This window comes from Ceratotherium simum, chromosome 37 (genome assembly GCF_057802395.1).
Source record: "Ceratotherium simum simum isolate JZ-2026a chromosome 37, ASM5780239v1, whole genome shotgun sequence".
In the NCBI taxonomy this organism is placed as follows: Eukaryota; Metazoa; Chordata; class Mammalia; order Perissodactyla; family Rhinocerotidae; genus Ceratotherium; species Ceratotherium simum.
Window position 1 is genome coordinate 22688436 of NC_141936.1, and position 17889 is coordinate 22706324.

Genomic DNA, 17889 nt, shown 5'->3' on the forward strand with positions numbered 1-17889 from the left:
ACCACTGGAGTCTTGCCCCTGCAGCTTGCTGTGTCATTGGCAGCGAGGAGAATCCATCCTGCTCTCTTCCCCACCCACCAGCTCAGCCACAACCAAAGGCTGTGGGTCACCTTGTCCTGCCTCCTGCCTCTAACATGACCCCACTGAACCCATCCAAGAGGCCTGTGTTCTTCTGGTCAGCATCCCCAGGGAAGGAGGGCCCCGTGATGCTCTCAGTGACTCCCAAGTAACGCAGAGGATGATCCTGGATCGGAAATCGGGAGATCTGTGTTCTGAGCCCTTATCCACCAAGGGCAGACTCTCTCAGACAGTTCTTTCATCTCAACCTCTCTCTGGGGCTCAGCTGACCCTTACTTACGGCATGGCTTCCTTCCTCACCTATCTGATAGGGGAAGAATAAAACAGAGCTGTATGGAAAAAACTATGAAAGTAAAGTCCTTATGGAAATGCGAATTAGAATTATAATATTTTCACAAGGTCACTCAGATGTGTCCAGCACTTTGCATGCATGGTCTCACTGCATCCTTATAGCCATGCTTTGAGGAGGTACAAGTTGCCTGTGATGGAAAGATGAAGAAACAGAGCTTCAGAGAGGTTAAGAGACTTGCCTGGGCTTGCACAGAGGGTAAGGGGTGAAGAGGCATTCAAATGTAAGGAGTCTGTCTCCAAAAACCATGCTCTTCACGCCTCCCCACACAGTGTCCCACAGAGGCCAGAGGATTAGAGATGATCTGATTTTTCTTGCCTTAGTCACTCCCAGGGTGGTCTCTGGGCCCCAAAGCTCCAAGCAGATCATCGAGGAAGTGTCTGGTGCCCTTCGCATTTAATGAGCCCCTTTGATCTGTGGAGTTTGCTGAGCTCTGCAGACAAGATGGTAATAATCCTCCCAGCCCAAATGCTGGAGCCTCTCTCCTATCCTTGTGCCCATCCAGTCAGTAGATGCACCTTTATTGTGCACCTACAATGTGCCCAGTTCTATGGGGTACGCAGGAGCACCCCAAATCCCGGAGGAAACAACTAGAGAATGATTAAGTGCCACACTGTGAGTGACAATGCGGGGAGAGAAGACAGGTCTGTAGGTGACAGTTGTGGGAGACTTGGTGGAGGGGGCTGAGCTGGGCCAGGGAGGGGGTGGGATCTGGAGAGGAGGGATGGAGAAGAGACCCAGGGCACGGGTGTGGGAGGGACAGCAGAGACCAGCGTGCGGGGGTGGGGGAGAGCGATGTGCAGAGTGGGGTGGTGAGATGCTGAGTCTGATGTCAGAAAGACCTGGCTTTACATCCTGGGCATGCCACCAGCTGGCTGAGTGACCTTGAGTTGGTCATTTAACCTTTCTCTTCGATAAGGGTCTCTGTTGTATTGAGAGATGTTTACCATCTCAGTTTCCATGTTCCACCGTTTTAGCTTTTAAGAGTTTAAGAAAGAACATCTTCATTCAGTCTAAGCTGAATCTGTCTGACTGCTGGCTTATTTCTACTTCTCTTGTTCCTGAAGAAGCACAGGTTGACCAGTCCAAGCTGGTGAAGGGTCCTTGTCAAGGCCCTTTAGAAGCTTTAGACATGGCAACGATTATGGCCTTCCTCCCAAATGTACATAAAAACACACTAAATCATAAAATACGAAACTTATGTGAATGCCAGGGTTAAACAGCTTCTTTGCAGGTTTATTATTTTTTTTTCTAAAATCCTGGATCACTTACTTTATCAAAGTTAAACTTTTCTAACAGTTTTGGTGACCTTGATTTCGAATATTTGTGGTGCCCGAAGCAAGTCCCAAGTTTGCCTTTTGGGCTGTCCAGTCCCAAGGGAAAATGCGGGGGACTAGGAGAAGGGGAAGGGGAAGCAGCACACCCGTGACCTCTTGGCCCTGGAGTCAGGTACTGTGATCAGGCCAGGTCACGCTCCCTTCTCTCCAGATAAGGTTGTTGAGCCTCAGGGGGTTCCAGTGAGCCTGGAGGTCCCACACCCAGGGCCACAACGGAGAGCACAGGTCTGGTTATCAGCTGTGCCCCGGCCAGCAGCTCTTGCTGCCCTGTCCATGGCTGCAGCTTGGGAAGCAAGGAGCACAGCCTTCGCTGTTGCTCGGCACCGTTACCAGGGACCGGAGGTAATGTCTCTTACCTGATGGGCAATTTGAAATGGCTGCTTAACAACCCGATTAATCAAACCCAGCTCATCCTGTTAGAATTAATGGGCCTAGGAAATGCTGCCATGAATAATGAGGACTTCTGCCCCCTCCCCAGCACCTCTCCCTCCCACCCCCTCCTATTTCTCACAGCCGCACTGCAGCTACTCAGTACCGAGGGCCCTTAGGCCTGGATGGGTGTGGTGAGTGCCCAGCAATGTGAGCATCTCCTGCCTGTTCTGCTCCTCTCCCAGCCGCCACAGCTGCCCGCCTGGAGCCAGAGGCTGGCCATGTCCTGGAAAAGCAAAACCTCTTGTTCATCAAACAGAAATGGATGCAGCCCACCATCAAAGCTGGATGGAGCGTCTAACCTTTTCAGGCACTGCATTAGGTGCTATGGATGCAATGATGGATAGGACAGTGTCCAAGTGAGGGGTCACAGTGTAGTGACCCAGAGACAAGTGGGGGAAGTGCTATAGTAGGGGGTATGAGAAGGGCCTGGAGCCCAGCAGAGGGCCCTGTCAATATTGGAGGAGCAGAGTGGGAACTGGGGAGGATTTTATGGGGATGAGCATGTCTCTGAGCATTTCTGTCACCAGGTTCATTCATTGCACATTATACACAGAGTTCTGGGCACTGAGGTCTCAAGGACAACAAGATGGACATGGTTCCTGTTCTCATGCAGTGGGCAGCCTCATCCCTGTTCCTCAGAGCAGGGCAGGAAACCTGAGCAGACACTTGATTTATTTTTTTCATTTACTCAAACACAAACGTTGTTGAGGGCCTTCTAGGGGTAGGCTAGGCACTGGGGGAAAGAGGTGCAAAGACGAACAACCCCTCATGCTTGCCTTCCAGAGCTTCTCTGGAGGGTGGACAGGCACACCATAGATCCTCATAAGGATGTGCTGAGTGCTCTATCGGTGTACACACAGGGCACTCAGCAAGAGACACTCAGAGATCAAAGCACTGAGCTCAACCTGGAGAAGTCAGGGACGCCTCCCTGTAAGAGGTGGCACTGGAACCTTCGGGAAGACAGAGAAGCAGTTTGACAGGGAGACTAGGGGCAAAAGGTCATTCTAGATCTCATCCTGGCCAAGGGGTGGTCTCTGAGAGATAGGAGTTGAAGTGGAAGGGAAAGATGATTCCGTGAATCTTGGAAGGCAATGGCTGGTTCTACTGTCTACAGCAAAGAGCATGATTAAATATGCAAATAGAGACCTGTAACTTATAGGTCAGGAACGCCTGTGCTTGCTTATTCAAAGTTGGGATTCAAGATGTGGTTTCCTGAATGGCGAAATTCCCAAATTAGCAGGGACACGGCTCAAGGGGCCGTATGCTAAACACATCAATGCGGGCTGGATCCAAAATAAGTGAGTTGGAGGAGAGAGGGCACAGGGAGTAAGGAAGGAGGGGGCCATGGGATAGGTCAGAAGGGAGCAGAGGGTGGGGGAGGTGGGTGGGCCCACCTGCTAAAGTCTCTGGGAAAGTAAACGAAGGAGTTGGGTGGATGGAATTTAACAAGCAGAAATGATGGACTCGGACCTAACAGGGAGAAGGAGAACAGCCAGGGGGAAAGAGAAAAAGGGAGAGGAGAGGGGGAGGCTCATGGAGGCACTTGGGGGCCACCATGCCAGGCCTGGCAGGAAGCAGAGACGCAGGCTTCAGTCATGGTCATCTGACGTATGGTCACAGGGTGCTCTGGGGACTGAGCCCAACTCTGCGGTCCACTCACCAGAGGCTTCAAATCCTGCCACCATTGAGCTGGGCCAGGTCCTTTGCCGCCCTGCTTTGGCCTGCCCCAGGCCCGAGGGATGCACCTAGAGGGACCTGGTCTTCAGTGAGGGCATCTGCCCAACCTCCTAGGGCCCTGGGATCAGGCCTGTGCACCTGCCATGCTTTCGTCACTCAGGGGCCCAGGGCAGGAGGCTTCACAGAGTGCAGCTGGGTCTCTACATACTGACCTGCAGGACAGCAAGTCTGGAGCTCCAAACTCGGCAAAATGACCCTCACGATATATTTTAAAAACCTGCACTCACTGTTAACATTTAACTATTAGGAGATTTTACATAAAAACCTCCACCTAGATTCCCACATCTATAGCTGGCTGGAGCTGATGGTGGCTGTCCCTTTAACTGGGGTCTGGGCTCTCCAATTCACCCAGTCCCCACCAACTGGCTTCTGTCACTTCTGTGGCCTGCCTGGCCCTGAGGGTATCTGAATCTGAGACCCCTGGCAGAGCCTTTAAAGAGAATCCTGTAGAGGCTGAACCCCCCCGCCCCCTTTGGACAGCAGAGGGCTTGCATAGAAATCTACCCACTCATTTTCACTGAGACCCTAGGACTTGGCCAGCACCGAGTGGGAGCTGGCGCTCAGACCTCTTAGTTGAGTTGACTGGAGTTGCCTGGCTCCCATGATAGGGGTGGCTGGAGCCCAAGTCTCCTCTGTGGGGTCTGGTGCCTCCCAACGAAGCCTGTGGCCTGGTTTGAGTGGTGTGGTCTGGCCTACCTGGGTGGCCCAAACCAGTGCTCCTGCGGCCATCCACTCACCCGCCAGACTCCGAGGCTGGGCCTCACCACCCTCTGCCTCTCTCCCTGCAGGGGGAGCTGCTGAGCCCATGCCGCTGTGATGGCTCAGTCAAGTGCACGCACCAGCCTTGCCTCATCAAGTGGATCAGCGAGCGGGGCTGCTGGAGCTGTGAGCTGTGCTACTACAAGTACCACGTCATTGCCATAAGCACAAAGAATCCTCTGCAGGTATAACCGGGGCTGCGCGCTGGGGGTGCTGGGGGCACTAGGGGTGCCGGGGCTGCCTACACTCCCTGCTTTTCTGCAGGAGGATGATTTCACCTTAGAGTCAGGACAGTTTGGAGAAAAGGAACAAGATGGGCTAGGTGGGCAAGACTGTGGATGGCATGTGGGCAGGAGGGGATGAAAGAATTTTTGTGTTTTCTCTGAAGCCTCAGCAAGAATTGGAGAAAGGGATGGGGCAAAGAGAGAGAAAGACGTAGAAGGAAAGAAGTTTGGAGAATCAGATGAAAGAGAATAAGTGAGCTAATGGATGGATGGATGGATGGATGGATGGATGGCTAGATGGATGGATGGATGGATGGCTAGATGGATGGATGGATGGATGGATGGATGGATGGATGGATGGATGGATGAATAGATAGATGGAGGGATGGATGGATGGATGGATGGATGGATGGATGGATGGATGGATGGATAGATGGATGGATGGATGGATAGATAGATGGAGGGATGGATGGTTGGATGGATGGGTGGATGGATGGATAGATGGGGGGATGGATGGATGAATAGTTGGATGGATGGATGAACAATTGAAAGCAAAAAGGAAAGGAAAAGAGAGAAAGGAGGGAGGGTAGGGAGGGAGGGAAAGAAAAGAAAGAAAGACCAGAGGACAGAAGCGAGCAGGTCGGAAAAATAGCAGAGGATGGGAGGGTGAGGAGAAAGACTGAGACAAAGCTAAGGGCGAGAGAAGAAGAAATAAGGAGAGAGGAGACTCAGCGGCACTTCCCAAACTTCATGTGTACGTAATGCGCCTGGAATCTGGTTAAGATGCAGACTACTATTCAGGAGTCTGGGGCAGGGCCTGAGATTCTGCATTTCTAACAAGCTATCGAGTAATGCTGATGCTGCTGGTCCACGGACCACACTTCTTGTGACAAGGGACCAGAGAAAAGTGGAGAAGAGACAGGAGAGGGAGGCAGAGAAAAACAGAAGAAGGGCTAATAAGGAAGAAGGAAAGAGGGAGACAATATGAAGAGGCTACTGTGAGGGGCCAGCGAGGAGGGTGGGGTCTGCCAAACAGAGTCACACAGGGCTGGACCTGCAGGGGCTCCCCTCGTCCACCCTCCACCCCTCCCGGCCTGCCCTGCCACATCCTTCTTCCCCAGAGGAGCTGGCAGGCCCTGCACCACCTCGTAAATCCTCCAAATCAAGCAGCTTCCCCTGCGAGGCGCACACGCATACACAGAGCGCTCTGCTGAAAATACCTCCACATATGCATGGTCAGCCAATTAAGCCGCCACATAATCAATTAGCCAGCATGCTAGTGAGGATGGAACTTCAGGGGTCTGGCACAGTTTTTCCCCTCCTCCTGACGGCGGGTGGGGAGAGTCGATTCTGCAAGTCCAGGAGGAACAGTGTTTTGGTGGTGATGGTGGGGTGGGGTCTTTGCTTGGAGAGGCAGCTGGAAACCCAGAGCTGCAGTGTCCAGGGCGTTTTATTTTAAACACTATGGAGTTTTACATGGGGCACTGCAGGAATGAGTGTGGGTGTGTGAGTTCTAGCACATGCATGTGGACCAGGAGGGGGGCATTATTTCTGGAAGGAGGCATTAAAACTCCCAGGCACCCCAGTATTCTGATGGCATACTAAGGGGTCAGAATAAGAGGTGCCTCCTCCTGCGCTGGTTCCATCTTTAGCCACTCATTTCAAATCTTGAAGTGTCTTAAAATAGCAGTGCCGTGAGATGGCTGATTCCGCGCCCTGGGGTGCATTAACTCTCCCCTTCCTCCACAGCGGATGCAAGCCTTGGAAAAGGGTCAGAGCCCAGACCTGTAAGCCCACCCCAAAGCGTCCCCTTGGCTCATAAACTGGCATCAGCCCTTGACTCATACAATAAAAAACCATGTAGGGATGACTTTTTCCTGGGGGTAAAACAAAAGAAAAAGTTATCCTAATCTCATAAGTATGGTAAGCACATGGCAGCTTGGACGATGTTGATCTACTAGCTTATTCTTAGGCTACTGCCATGTATTGAGCTATGAGTTTCTAGACACTGGGGACTCCCTCTGGTTCTGTGGCTCCTGGAAATGCAATGGGGTGGGCTCAGGAAACGCCATTCCACTTTTCCAGATAGCACTGGAAGAGGGAAGTAGTTTGGTCTAGCAGCAGTGTTGTGTGGTTGTAGCCCAAATGGGCCCAGTTGTGTGTCTTGGGCTCCTGGGGCCCAGCCAAGCGTGAGCCGGCTGCCTGCTCAGCCGCAGTGGGACAACCTCTGCTCCCACAGCCCCGCCGGACCACACGTGGTCTAGGATGGAGCAGGCAGGCTGCACCACAGGGAGCGGAGCAATGGATGGGGTGCCCCACCACCTCTGCTCAGAGTGGAGGTTTCTCCCACTCTCAGGTCTCTCTCCCCTTGGTCATGCCCCATACAAAGCTGTGAGAAGCAGTGGTCACGACAGCACATTATCTCAGTGATAATCTGCAAGATTCTGTTTCTAGCAGAAGAGCCACTGAGTAGGCGGCCTTGTGGTCTCAAGGCTCTGTGGCTTCTGCTTACCCTCTCTGCTCCCCCTGAACTGCAACTATATTAATGACCATTCAGTTAGGGCCCACCGGGGGCCAGTCACTGTTCTAAGGATTCACATGTATTATCTCATTTAACACCAAAAACAACCCAATGCAGTGGGTACTATTATTATTCCCAATTTATAGATGAGACAGTGGAGGGACCAAGGGGGGGGGTCAGCAATTCGCCCCAGGTGACCCTTGTGGAGCAGGGTTGAGTACAGGGGTCTGACGCCTGAGTCTGGCCCTTAGCCTCCACCCTATAGTACACAGGTCCAGAGTGCGCCGAGTCCGTTAGGAAGACCCCACCTCGGCATGCATAGCTGCATTTTTGCTGAAACATAATGAAGAACAGAAATGACAGCGGCTCACACCCTTCAAAGCACTCATTAAAGAGTTATTTCATTTAACTCTCGCAATACTCTAGGAAGAGGGAAGAACCAATTACTTCCATTTTTACGCAGGGGAAAATTGAGAGTCCTTATGATTTACTGACTTCTCCCAGGTCACATTCCGCAAGCTGGAGCAGACCCCAGCTAGAACTGGGTCACCCGAGCCCTTGCCCAGTGCCCTTTTCTGTTATAAGGAAGGAAACACCAGGCTCCGTGCCCTTCTGCCTTGGTCTCTCCATTCACCCGTGCTGCAGAGCAGGAGGGCGGGGCGTGGAGAAGGCTCATGGTGCTGCAACCAGAATCCCGCTTGGAACGAGGCTCCCAGTGTCTGGTGGTGGCAGAGCCCGTGCCTCTGGAGCCCCTCTCCCCTCCCAGCCTCCCTTTGAGATGTCCGAGCTCCCTTGTTCCCTGCTCCCTGCACCTCTTGTGGAGGCTCACGGGAGACAGACAGGAGGAGAGAGCCCTGTCCGTAGCACCCCCACACTGTTCCTTCTGCAACATGCATCAGAAAAACCTGAACCTTGCTTAGGTTCCACAGGTGCCTTGGGGGCTGGTAGGAAGGATCTTTAGGGATTACAGGGACCTTTCTGTGCCTCTGTATTTGGGGTTTTTGAAGTCTGGAGCAGGAGAAGGTGAGGATTGTCTGTGACTCAACGGTAGAAACAAACAACTCCATCAGCCTCCCTCTTCAGGCAGCGAGGCAGGCTCTGGAAAAAGCATTGGTTGTATATGAGAGGAGTCTGTAGGATCAGGCTATCTTCTGGAAAATTCCCTTGTTATGTGTAACTGTAGGCTGGGGGAAGCAGTGGAAAATTTAAAGGCCTAATTACCTGTAATGGGATGCTGTCTGTATAATTAAGTGTAAAGGCCAACGTCCTATACCCAGACCAGCAGGAGAAATGTTTTCCAATGGTTACAGTTCCTTAGGGACCACTGGTCAGTCTTGGCTGGAGCCAGACTCTGTGCTTCCATCCAGGCCATTTAACACATAGTGAGGACTCACTGTTGGCAGATGGAAGGTTGTCTGCATTTCCTCGGAGTTCGGGCTGAAATGTCTTCTGGAGGTGTTCTCTGCAGGGCGTTATGCAAATCCCTACAATCAGGAAATTGTACTCCCCTCCACCTTCCCACATCTGATCCTGTCACTTCTCTGCTTAAAAGTGTTCAATAGCATCACGTGTGCTCTTAGGACAAAGTCAAAAATCTGTGCACATTCTTCAGGATTCCACATGGTCTTCCCTTCTTATTTTTCCAGCTGTCTCACCCCATATTCCCTTTTGCGCTCTCTGCTTCACCCACTCTGGTCTTCTTCCAGGTTTTCATACTCACTATGCTTTCTTCTGCCACAGGGCCTTTGCACATGGTCTTCCCTCTGCCCGGAGCACTCTTTTCTCCTCTCTTTGCCTAGTAAACTCCTACTCAACTCAAGCCTCGCTTCTTCTGGGAAGTCAAATCCTCCTATCAAAGGCTTCCACAGTGCCATGTACCTCCTGATGAATTGCAGTTGTAAATAATTATTTAGTTGTCTGTGTTCTCTAGATTGTAAGCTCTGTGAGGACAGAAATCATGTATGTTTTTGCTTACTGCTTTATCTCCAGCACCCAGCAGAGTGGCTGGCACACAGACAGTACTCAGTACATATTTGTTGAGTGACAGCATGAATAAATACCAACTAAAATCCAACTCCAGACTCTTTTAAGCCTGTGCTACCTAAACCAGCCATAGAATAGTAGAATTTCAGAGCTGAAACCCGCCCACACCCCAGCCTTCAACCCATCCATCAATACTGTTATTAGTAAAGTGCTTTTTCTGTTACAAAAAAACCCCCCAGAAATCTCAGCATTCATATACAGTCAGGAAATTATGCTTTTTCTTATCTCTCCCCCACATCCTGTGTCCTCTCGTCTGTTGAGTTGGTGATCTCCAGCATGTATATTAAATGACATGCCAGGTGTTGTAGAAAACAAGCAAAGGAAAAGCCTTTAGTGTGAAAATAAACAGCGTTGCTCTGAAAAGAATATTCTGGGACCTGGAATAGCACCCATGCTAGTTCTGTATTTTCACTTTCTCCTTCCCATTTCTCTGTCTGTAGTCCTTCTTTCCAAGCCACGTGTGCCCAGAACTCCCTCCGTACAATGACTTCTAATCATTTGGTGTGATATAGGTTTCCTCCACATCAAAAGTACAGTGTAAAACTCAGAAATTTGAAAAAATATCCATTGTATTACAAGTTGGAAAGCCCTGGTTTAAGACCCAAACCAGAGGTGAGAGGTTGAGGCAACTGAAGGAAGAAGGATGGGAATGGGATGGAAATGGGGTGAGGGCACCCAAGCAACTGCTAACCTGCCCTTCTCTCCTCCCCAGTGGCAGGCCATCTCTCTGACAGTCATTGAGAAGGTTCAGATTGCAGCCGCCATCTTGGGTTCCCTCTTCCTCATTGCCAGCATCTCTTGGCTCATCTGGTCGACCTTCAGTCCCTCGGCAAAATGGCAGCGCCAAGACCTCCTCTTCCAGATCTGCTACGGGATGTATGGATTCATGGACGTGGTGTGCATAGGTGGGTCTGGGCGCTTGTGTCTATGGGAAGCGGGGAGCCACATGCTGGTGAGTTAGACAAATCCCGCAGAATTCCTCCTTCTGGAAAGTCAAAGCTGAGATGGTGCCAGGCTTGAGACCTGTGAGCTCAGGAGGGGCCAGTGGCTTAGGCTTGAGGGCAGACGTGTGGAGGCAGGGCAAAGAAGGAAGATCCAAATCTTTCCCAAGCAAATCTGTCTTGCCCAGTCAAAGATAAGGATGAGGAGGCTTGCCTCTAAGACGTTTTGAGAAACGTCAGTTGGTCAATAGATTTGCTTCAAGCAAGACATCGAAGGCCCCTTCTTTGTTGTATACCCCATGACTGCCAAGGCATGATGAGGGATGCCTATACATTTAATTCCATTCTCTTCAAAGCAAAATGCCCAGAAACAGCCATGATGATACCTGCCCCCCTTTTTTCAGCTTTCCTTAAGCCTGTTCCAATGCCCACGATTTCTCTAGTCTAGTGGTTTTCAAACAGTATGTAGCCCTAGGGTTCCACACACAGCTTCAGGAGCCACCTTGGGGGGTGGGAAATGGCATGCTCCACAGACAGACTCTGAATCTTCACTCCTGCTTCACCTAGAGCTTCTGAACTTTCATCTATTTACATATGTTTCCGTTCCAGGTAAGGTTTTGTTTTAATGTCTTTGGTGTTTCAGAAAAAGTTGGAAACCCACCACTCTGGTTCCTCCTTGTTCCCTTACACCATTCCCAAATCTATGTTCCCTCCTTTTCCATTATGTTAGGGTGGTTGGTGGAGAGCCGGATCTTTTTGTTTTTCTCAATGGATGATTATGGTGTCAACTCTGAGGTCCTTATCCATGTAGCCAAGGAGATGGGGAATGGTCCTGGTTTTCTCTGAGCGAAATGAAGTGTGCTTAAGCACTGGTCATACATCCTAACCTGGAACTCTCAGGTTATTCCCTGGGCCACAGTACTGAGGGCCTTAGAGTCCCAGAGTGGTCTTCTTGGGGCATTATATCTGTGTAGAACATCAGCTATGCTACACTGCTCTGTTTGGCAGGAAAACATCTACTAGCTAGAATTTGGCTGGGAGGATGTTACTGTGAATTTCTTTGGGGTCCTTTAATATTAGAATCAGAGAGGCCTCGAGACTTCCATACTGATTACAGTAGCCAGAGACCAGTGATGCTGGAACTTGTAAACTTGTCTAAGCATCTTTCTGCCTCTCCCTGCTAGCTACACCAATACATCAACCCCAAGTCCAAGAGCCTTTTAATTATGGCACCTAGGCAGTGAAAGAAATAGACTGCCCAGATTTGGAGGACGGTGGGAGAGAAAGGACTGCAAATGGGGAGGAATTTGACTTTGAGGCATTCTAATTTAATTCTGCCTCCCACCAAACTCCCTTCCTCCTCCTGCTGAGGCATGGGTTATTGATGCCAAAAGCCAGGTGTGTTTCCATATGGAGGTATACGGATCTGCATGGAGGGGTAAGCAGCGTAGGGCCTTCCTGGAGGGGCCCCTCCAGCTGTCCTTCATTCTCCTTCAAGCAGGCTTTCGATCGGTCCCTAATGTGCGTTGCTATGAGACATGCTTTCCCGTCACGTGGTGTATTAGTCAGCTTTGGCTGCAGTAACAAACAACTCCAAAATTGCAGTGCCTCACAGCAACAAGCATTTATTTCCCATTCATGGGTCTGCGAGATGGCTGTGGCTCTGCTGGGCTTGGCTGGGCTTACCTTCTGACTATGCGTTGGGTTCAGGCCTGCTCTAAGTGTCGCCTCATGCTGGGAGGCAGGCTAAAGGAGCAGGGACTACTGGGCATTTTCTTCCAGCCGAGTGCAGGAGCACAAGAGAGCTGGTGGAAACTTGCAATGCTTCTCAAAGCTTCTGCTCAGTATTGGCATGCTGTCCCTCCTGCTCACAGCCCATTTTGAGCCAATGCAAGTCACCAACAAGCCCAACATCAATGGGGTGGTGGGGCAGGGAAGTAGACTTCTCCTCCTCTGGGGGTGTGTGTGTGTGAGAGAGAGAAGCATAAATACCTCCTACCACTCATGTATCCATGGATTTGAAGATAGAGAATCGGACATTGAAGAGACTTTGCAATTGACCAGTACAGTTTTGCAGTTGAGAGAACTGGGGCTCAGAGGAAGGAAGGGATCTGCCCATGGTTGCTTAGCTGGGATTAGAAGCAAGGTCTCCCAGCTGGCAGTCCAGTGCTCTTTCCATTAGCCCTCTTGCGTCAGATAGCAGGAGTCCCGTGGCATCACTCATGGGATACGTGCAAATGCCACCTGCGACTTCGAGTGCACTGGGCCCACCTACAGGAGAAACCCTCATACACAGGCCTGCTTCCTGTGCCTCTGAGCCACCCAGCACCCCCACTCTGGCCTGCCTGGTGCTCTGGTCTCTCCTGCTCAGTGTGCCTTCCCCTGAATATGGCTCTGTGGCACCATCTCCTCTTCTGTATCTTTCTTGGCTCCTCTCTTTCTGCTTGCTTTCCCCTGGCCCCCTTCTATCTTTCTAGTTCTTTCTCTTCTCATATACATGTGGCACTCGGTCCTTCAATTTCTGAAAGAAGCAGAGTGGGCTAATTATTGAGGTTTCCACACTGTTTTTGGAAAACATGATTTCCCAGATGCACAGCCACACCATCATCTCCATGATCTATCCATCTGCTCTGACAAGCCAATGACAGCTTGGAAACACCATTGATGGGAGGGGAATGCATAGGGACCCTAACTGCTTCTAGCACCGTCCTGAAGTGGTCAGATATATTTATATTTAGACTATCTCACCTTTGAAGAGTGATAGAGATAGAACAGATAGACTGTTCTATCATTTTATTGATTATAACTGGAGCTAATTCAGCTTCAGAGCATGTTCCCAGGGGCAATGATTATTTTTCCCATTTTTCAAATGGTGAGACTCTGAGACAAGGATTTGTCTTAGGCTGGCTCAGGCAGCAGAGTAGGACTCTCAGTTCAGCGTTTTTCTAGGAGATGTTGTTCATGGGAGAAAATGCGGGGAGACAACATCAAAAAGAGAGTAATATATGATCTAGAGAAGAGAGTGGGAGGAGGTGACAGGCAGTAGTTGGAATGCACATGTTTTTGTGGTGGTTGCGATGATGGTGATGATGATCAGTAGTGATGACAGTCGTTTTAAGGGTAAAGTTCAAGTATCAATTACTTCTCCTCCTCGGCAGCATTCTGGCCAGTTGAGGGAAAACACACAGCACTGCACAAGTGATTGTAAAGTATCAGCTTTTTAGGGGCTCTCTGGAAGGAAGAATCAGGTGGAGCCTGCAATGTCTACCAGAGGCATCTTTATTTTTAGGCTCAACTAGGCATTGAGACCCACAGAACTACCCAAGAGTGCGCTTAGAGGAATGTAGGATAGGAACCACAGCCTCCACAAGGCAGGTCTGTCTTACCTTTACAGGTGAGTCCTCACTGCACTCCATATCCTAGTCCTGGGCTAGTCTCTCAGTCCCCAAAATGTTAGCTCAGGAAGAAGTATATGATTCACAACAGTGGGTACAGGGTCCACTTTGGCATAGTTTCCAGGGTCCCCACAAAAGTCATGCTCAGTTACAAGAGTCACTGTACTCAGGGAAGCCCAAAGCCACAGCCTTGCACTAGGCATTTACAGTAAAGCACTCACCAGTCAGGGGTTACCTTCAACCCACACAATGATGCAACACAGCTGACACTCCACCTTCATCAGATTTCCAGGGGAAATGAGCCAGAATGCCAACTCAGGGTCAAGTTTGTTCTGAGAGGAGAAAGCATATTGTCACCCCTCTTCCTATCACCTCCTGCCTCTATTCGTAAATCTAGACATCTGGCCACACAAACCTCATTCACTGAACCAATGGGAGGCAGAGAAGCTCCAACAGGGAACAGCCCGGCTGGGGCCAGCCCGAAGGAGGCATAACATGGTCTTCTTACTGCACAAAGATGGAAAACACAGCCAAGAGAGCCACAGGGTGGCACCTATCTTACTTTTGAGCTGGTCACCGGTTTTAAAACTCAATCAATTAGCTTATTCCCATGGGAAAGGGGAAGCTTCCCTTCCAGAAGTCTCGAGATAGTGGAAGATGTTATGAAAGAGTGGGCAGAGGAAGAGAAGGTTCCTCACCAGAAAGTGGGTGGAAGTGGTGAAGGGAGAGGTGAGCGTTCTCAAGAAATGTTGGTTGGAAAAAAATGTTGAATGAAAGAATCCATATCCGTAGACTCAAGCTCCTTGGATGGATGGAGCAATTCGTACCTGGATAAAAAGTTTATCATCAGGAGAAGGGAAAATGCATCTAGCCTTGTGTTAGCTCAAAATAGTGAGTAAGAAATAAATAAGACCATCTGCTAAAAGGAGTCTTTCTCTATTTTTCAGACACCAAGAAAAATTTTCTATTCCCTAAGACTGTTAAATGGCCTCACATAGTAAAGAATCTGAATAAACATAAGTTAGTTAATCCTTAAACATAGATTTACCTTTCCTATCAGAGTGGTGCATTGAGGGAAATTTCATGAGAGTGAGAGGGACACAAGAGGAGAAATTCCACTGGATGTCAAAACCAGCTCAGCAGATATTCTCTGCCATGAAGCCAAGAGGATGCAGAGTCTGGGACATGGCCAGCTCGCTGCTCATGAAGCCACAATCAGCTCCATCCACGGCTGTGTCCACCTGGCTGGCCTGCAGGTCAGTCAATGTTCAATGAGAAGACGCCAGAGCAATGTCTGTCAGGGAATGGCCTTTGGTTCACCACAGGATTTTGCCTGAAATGGTTGCCAGGAAGGTCTGGCTCTCTGTTTGATGAAGCATGGGTCCAAGGTTGTGGACAATGGCTGTGGACTGGGTCATATCAGAGAGTTGTACATTCTGGGATACAAGCCGCCCCTACAGATTAAGCATCTCTTGGCTTAGGGCTCCTAAGTTCCTAGACCAATCCATGCCACTATGAAAGCCAAATGTACGTTGCTGTGGACAGAACAAACCACCAAAGCCCTGCAAGAACAGAGGGAAACTGAGAAAGGGCACAACAACCCTAAAAGATAAGCAGGGTAAGTATTATGATCCATATTTAACAGGTGAGGAAAGGCTTAAACATGTGACAGGGCTCCAGGTCACATATCTAAGCACATGGCAGAGCTGAGGATTGGCCCAAGAACCCCTGGCTCCAATTCCAGGGAACTTTCTACTGCCTATTTCATCTCTGAGTGCTCTGTGAAATTGCAGATGCAGAGCCTGGATGGGGAGGCAGGTTGAGGGGAAATTGGTCCAGTCATACCTTGACCCATAGGGTAATGGCTGGTAGCAATAAGAAATTCAGTGAGCCCCAGCTGCTCCTGTCCTGTATTCAGGGGTTTGGAGGTTGGCCATTGTTGTGCCTCCCTTTTGATCAGTGCTGTTCTGACACCAACTGAGAGGGAAGCTTGAAAAGTTGAGATGGAATTTGAGTGGTTTGTCTCCCATGAGACACTCTGGTGAAAGGTATTTGGGGTGGGGGACCTAAATCTACTGGTTAGCGTGAACTTAGGGAATCCATCCATTTCTTCAAAAATATTTATTGAGAGGGGACTCCCAACAAGAGAGTCACATGCTCTCAAGGATCTTACATACCATCGGGCAGGCAAACAACCTAATCATTGATCCCAATAATAAGAGCTGGGACCTAGAGCTGAGTGAGCACAGGAAATGACTGAATCAGAGGGGGCTTGGGATGGTCACAGACATTCATCCAGTAGCATTTATGGGCTGTCTTGTTTTGTTCCCCAAACTAGGGAAGTTTGACAGACAGATGAATGAGACATAGTCCCTGCCTTCAAGGAGTTCACGGTCTACAAATAAATTACAACACAGTGGGAGATTGTACAAGATCCAGAGGAAGGTAGAATAGAGAAGAGAGCAATTAACTCTCTTAGGGGAGTCCAGGAAGGCTTTCTGAAGGAAGGAACCCTGTCCTTGAACTGATTTCAAAATATAAGTCCAAGTTTGCCCAGAAGAGTGGAGAAGAACATTCCAGGCAGAGGGACTAGCACCTGTAGAGGCACAGAGACGTAAGAAAACCAGGTGTGCTTAGGAAACTGGGCAGGTTTGTATGACTCAGCGCAAAGAGCCAGGGTGGGGAGGTGGGTGATGGGCCATAGGGATGGGGAGGTTGGCAGGAGCCAAATCCCACAGGGTCATGACTCATGTGCTCAGCAGCTCAGACTTTACCCCACTGGTGATGGGGAGGCATTGATGAAATTTTATGCAGGAAAGAAATATGATTGGATGTATGTTATAAAGAGATAACCCTGACAACTGTGGGAAGGATGGATCAGAGCTAGACAGGCTAGAGGTGGGAAGAGGCCATTTGGAAAACACTTTTAACAGTCTCAGTAAGAAGTAAGGAGATGCAGAGCAGTGGTAGTGGGGAAGAAGTGTACGGGATGACCTAGGAAGCACTTAGGAGGTAGACTAGGTAAGACTGTCTGAACTCCTTCCAAGCAAATGGGGGCCCCAGGACTCTGGCTTGAGTGGAGACTGGGCACCACAGATGAGCATGAAAATGGGGTGGGCAATGGAGGGAATGGGGGAACCAAAGGGTATGTCCTCAGCCAAGGCACTGAAACAAAAAAGCATCTTAAGCCTAGAATCCAGGCAGAGAGGCGAGAGCCAGTTCCTAGCCAAGAGCTTGCCGTAGAAGAGAATCAAGACACATAGAGTATATTATGGGCTGCAGTGAGGACAGGGCAAGACCAGGAAATAAAAAGAGGGTAAAAAGAGGGAAGGGGCCTTGATGGCACACAAGAGGTCCCCTCCTGTGACATAGAGGAAGGTGTTGAGGGCATCGGACCAGTTCTGATGAGGATTGGTGACTGGTGGGGGAGGTCGTAAGGAAAGGTTTCTGTAGGCAGTTGGATCATAAGACTTGAAGACAGATTGGAGGTCAACAATAAGAGGTGATTGTGGGCCGGCCCCGTGGCTTAGTGGTTAAGTGCGTGTGCTCTGCTGCTGGCGGCCCGGGTTCGGATCCCGGCTGCGCACCGACACACCGCTTCTCTGGTCATGCTGAGGCCGCGTCCCACATGCAGCAACTAGAAGAATGTGCAGCTATGACATACAACTATCTACTGGGCTTTGGGGGGAAAAAATAAATAAATAAAATCTTTAAAAAAAAAAAAAAAAAAGAGGTGATTGTAACTGTGGGTTTTGATGAGATAACTTAGGAGTGTTCAGAGGGAGTAGGTGGCTAAGGTCAGAGACCTGCGGAACATTAAACTCTTGAGGGGTGGATGGAGACAGAATGAGAAAAAGCAGGAGGAACTGAGCCACAAAACTCGGTGGGTTTCTGGAATGGCAAGGATGGTGCTACATAATGGTCTGGGGCTGCATATTGCTCAGTTTCTCACTGACCTTGGGATCCTGAGGGACTTGCACAACCTCTCTCTGTTTCCCTTTCCTCATCTCTGAAATGGGATAATGATACTCTCTTCAGAGGGTTGTTGAGAGGACTGAATAAGATGGCATATG

The 17889-nt window shown here is 49.8% G+C and overlaps 1 protein-coding gene across 1 annotated transcript in view; it reads left to right on the top strand.

Annotated features, from left to right (window-relative positions):
• Positions 1 to 17889, top strand: part of MARCHF4 (membrane associated ring-CH-type finger 4) — a 99625-nt gene that overhangs the window by 70183 nt on the left and 11553 nt on the right. Inside the window, exons 2-3 of the mRNA XM_004427534.3 lie at positions 4722 to 4877; positions 10193 to 10385. Of these exons, the coding sequence (XP_004427591.1) occupies positions 4722 to 4877; positions 10193 to 10385 (349 nt within the window). The remainder of the gene's footprint in view (positions 1 to 4721; positions 4878 to 10192; positions 10386 to 17889) is intronic.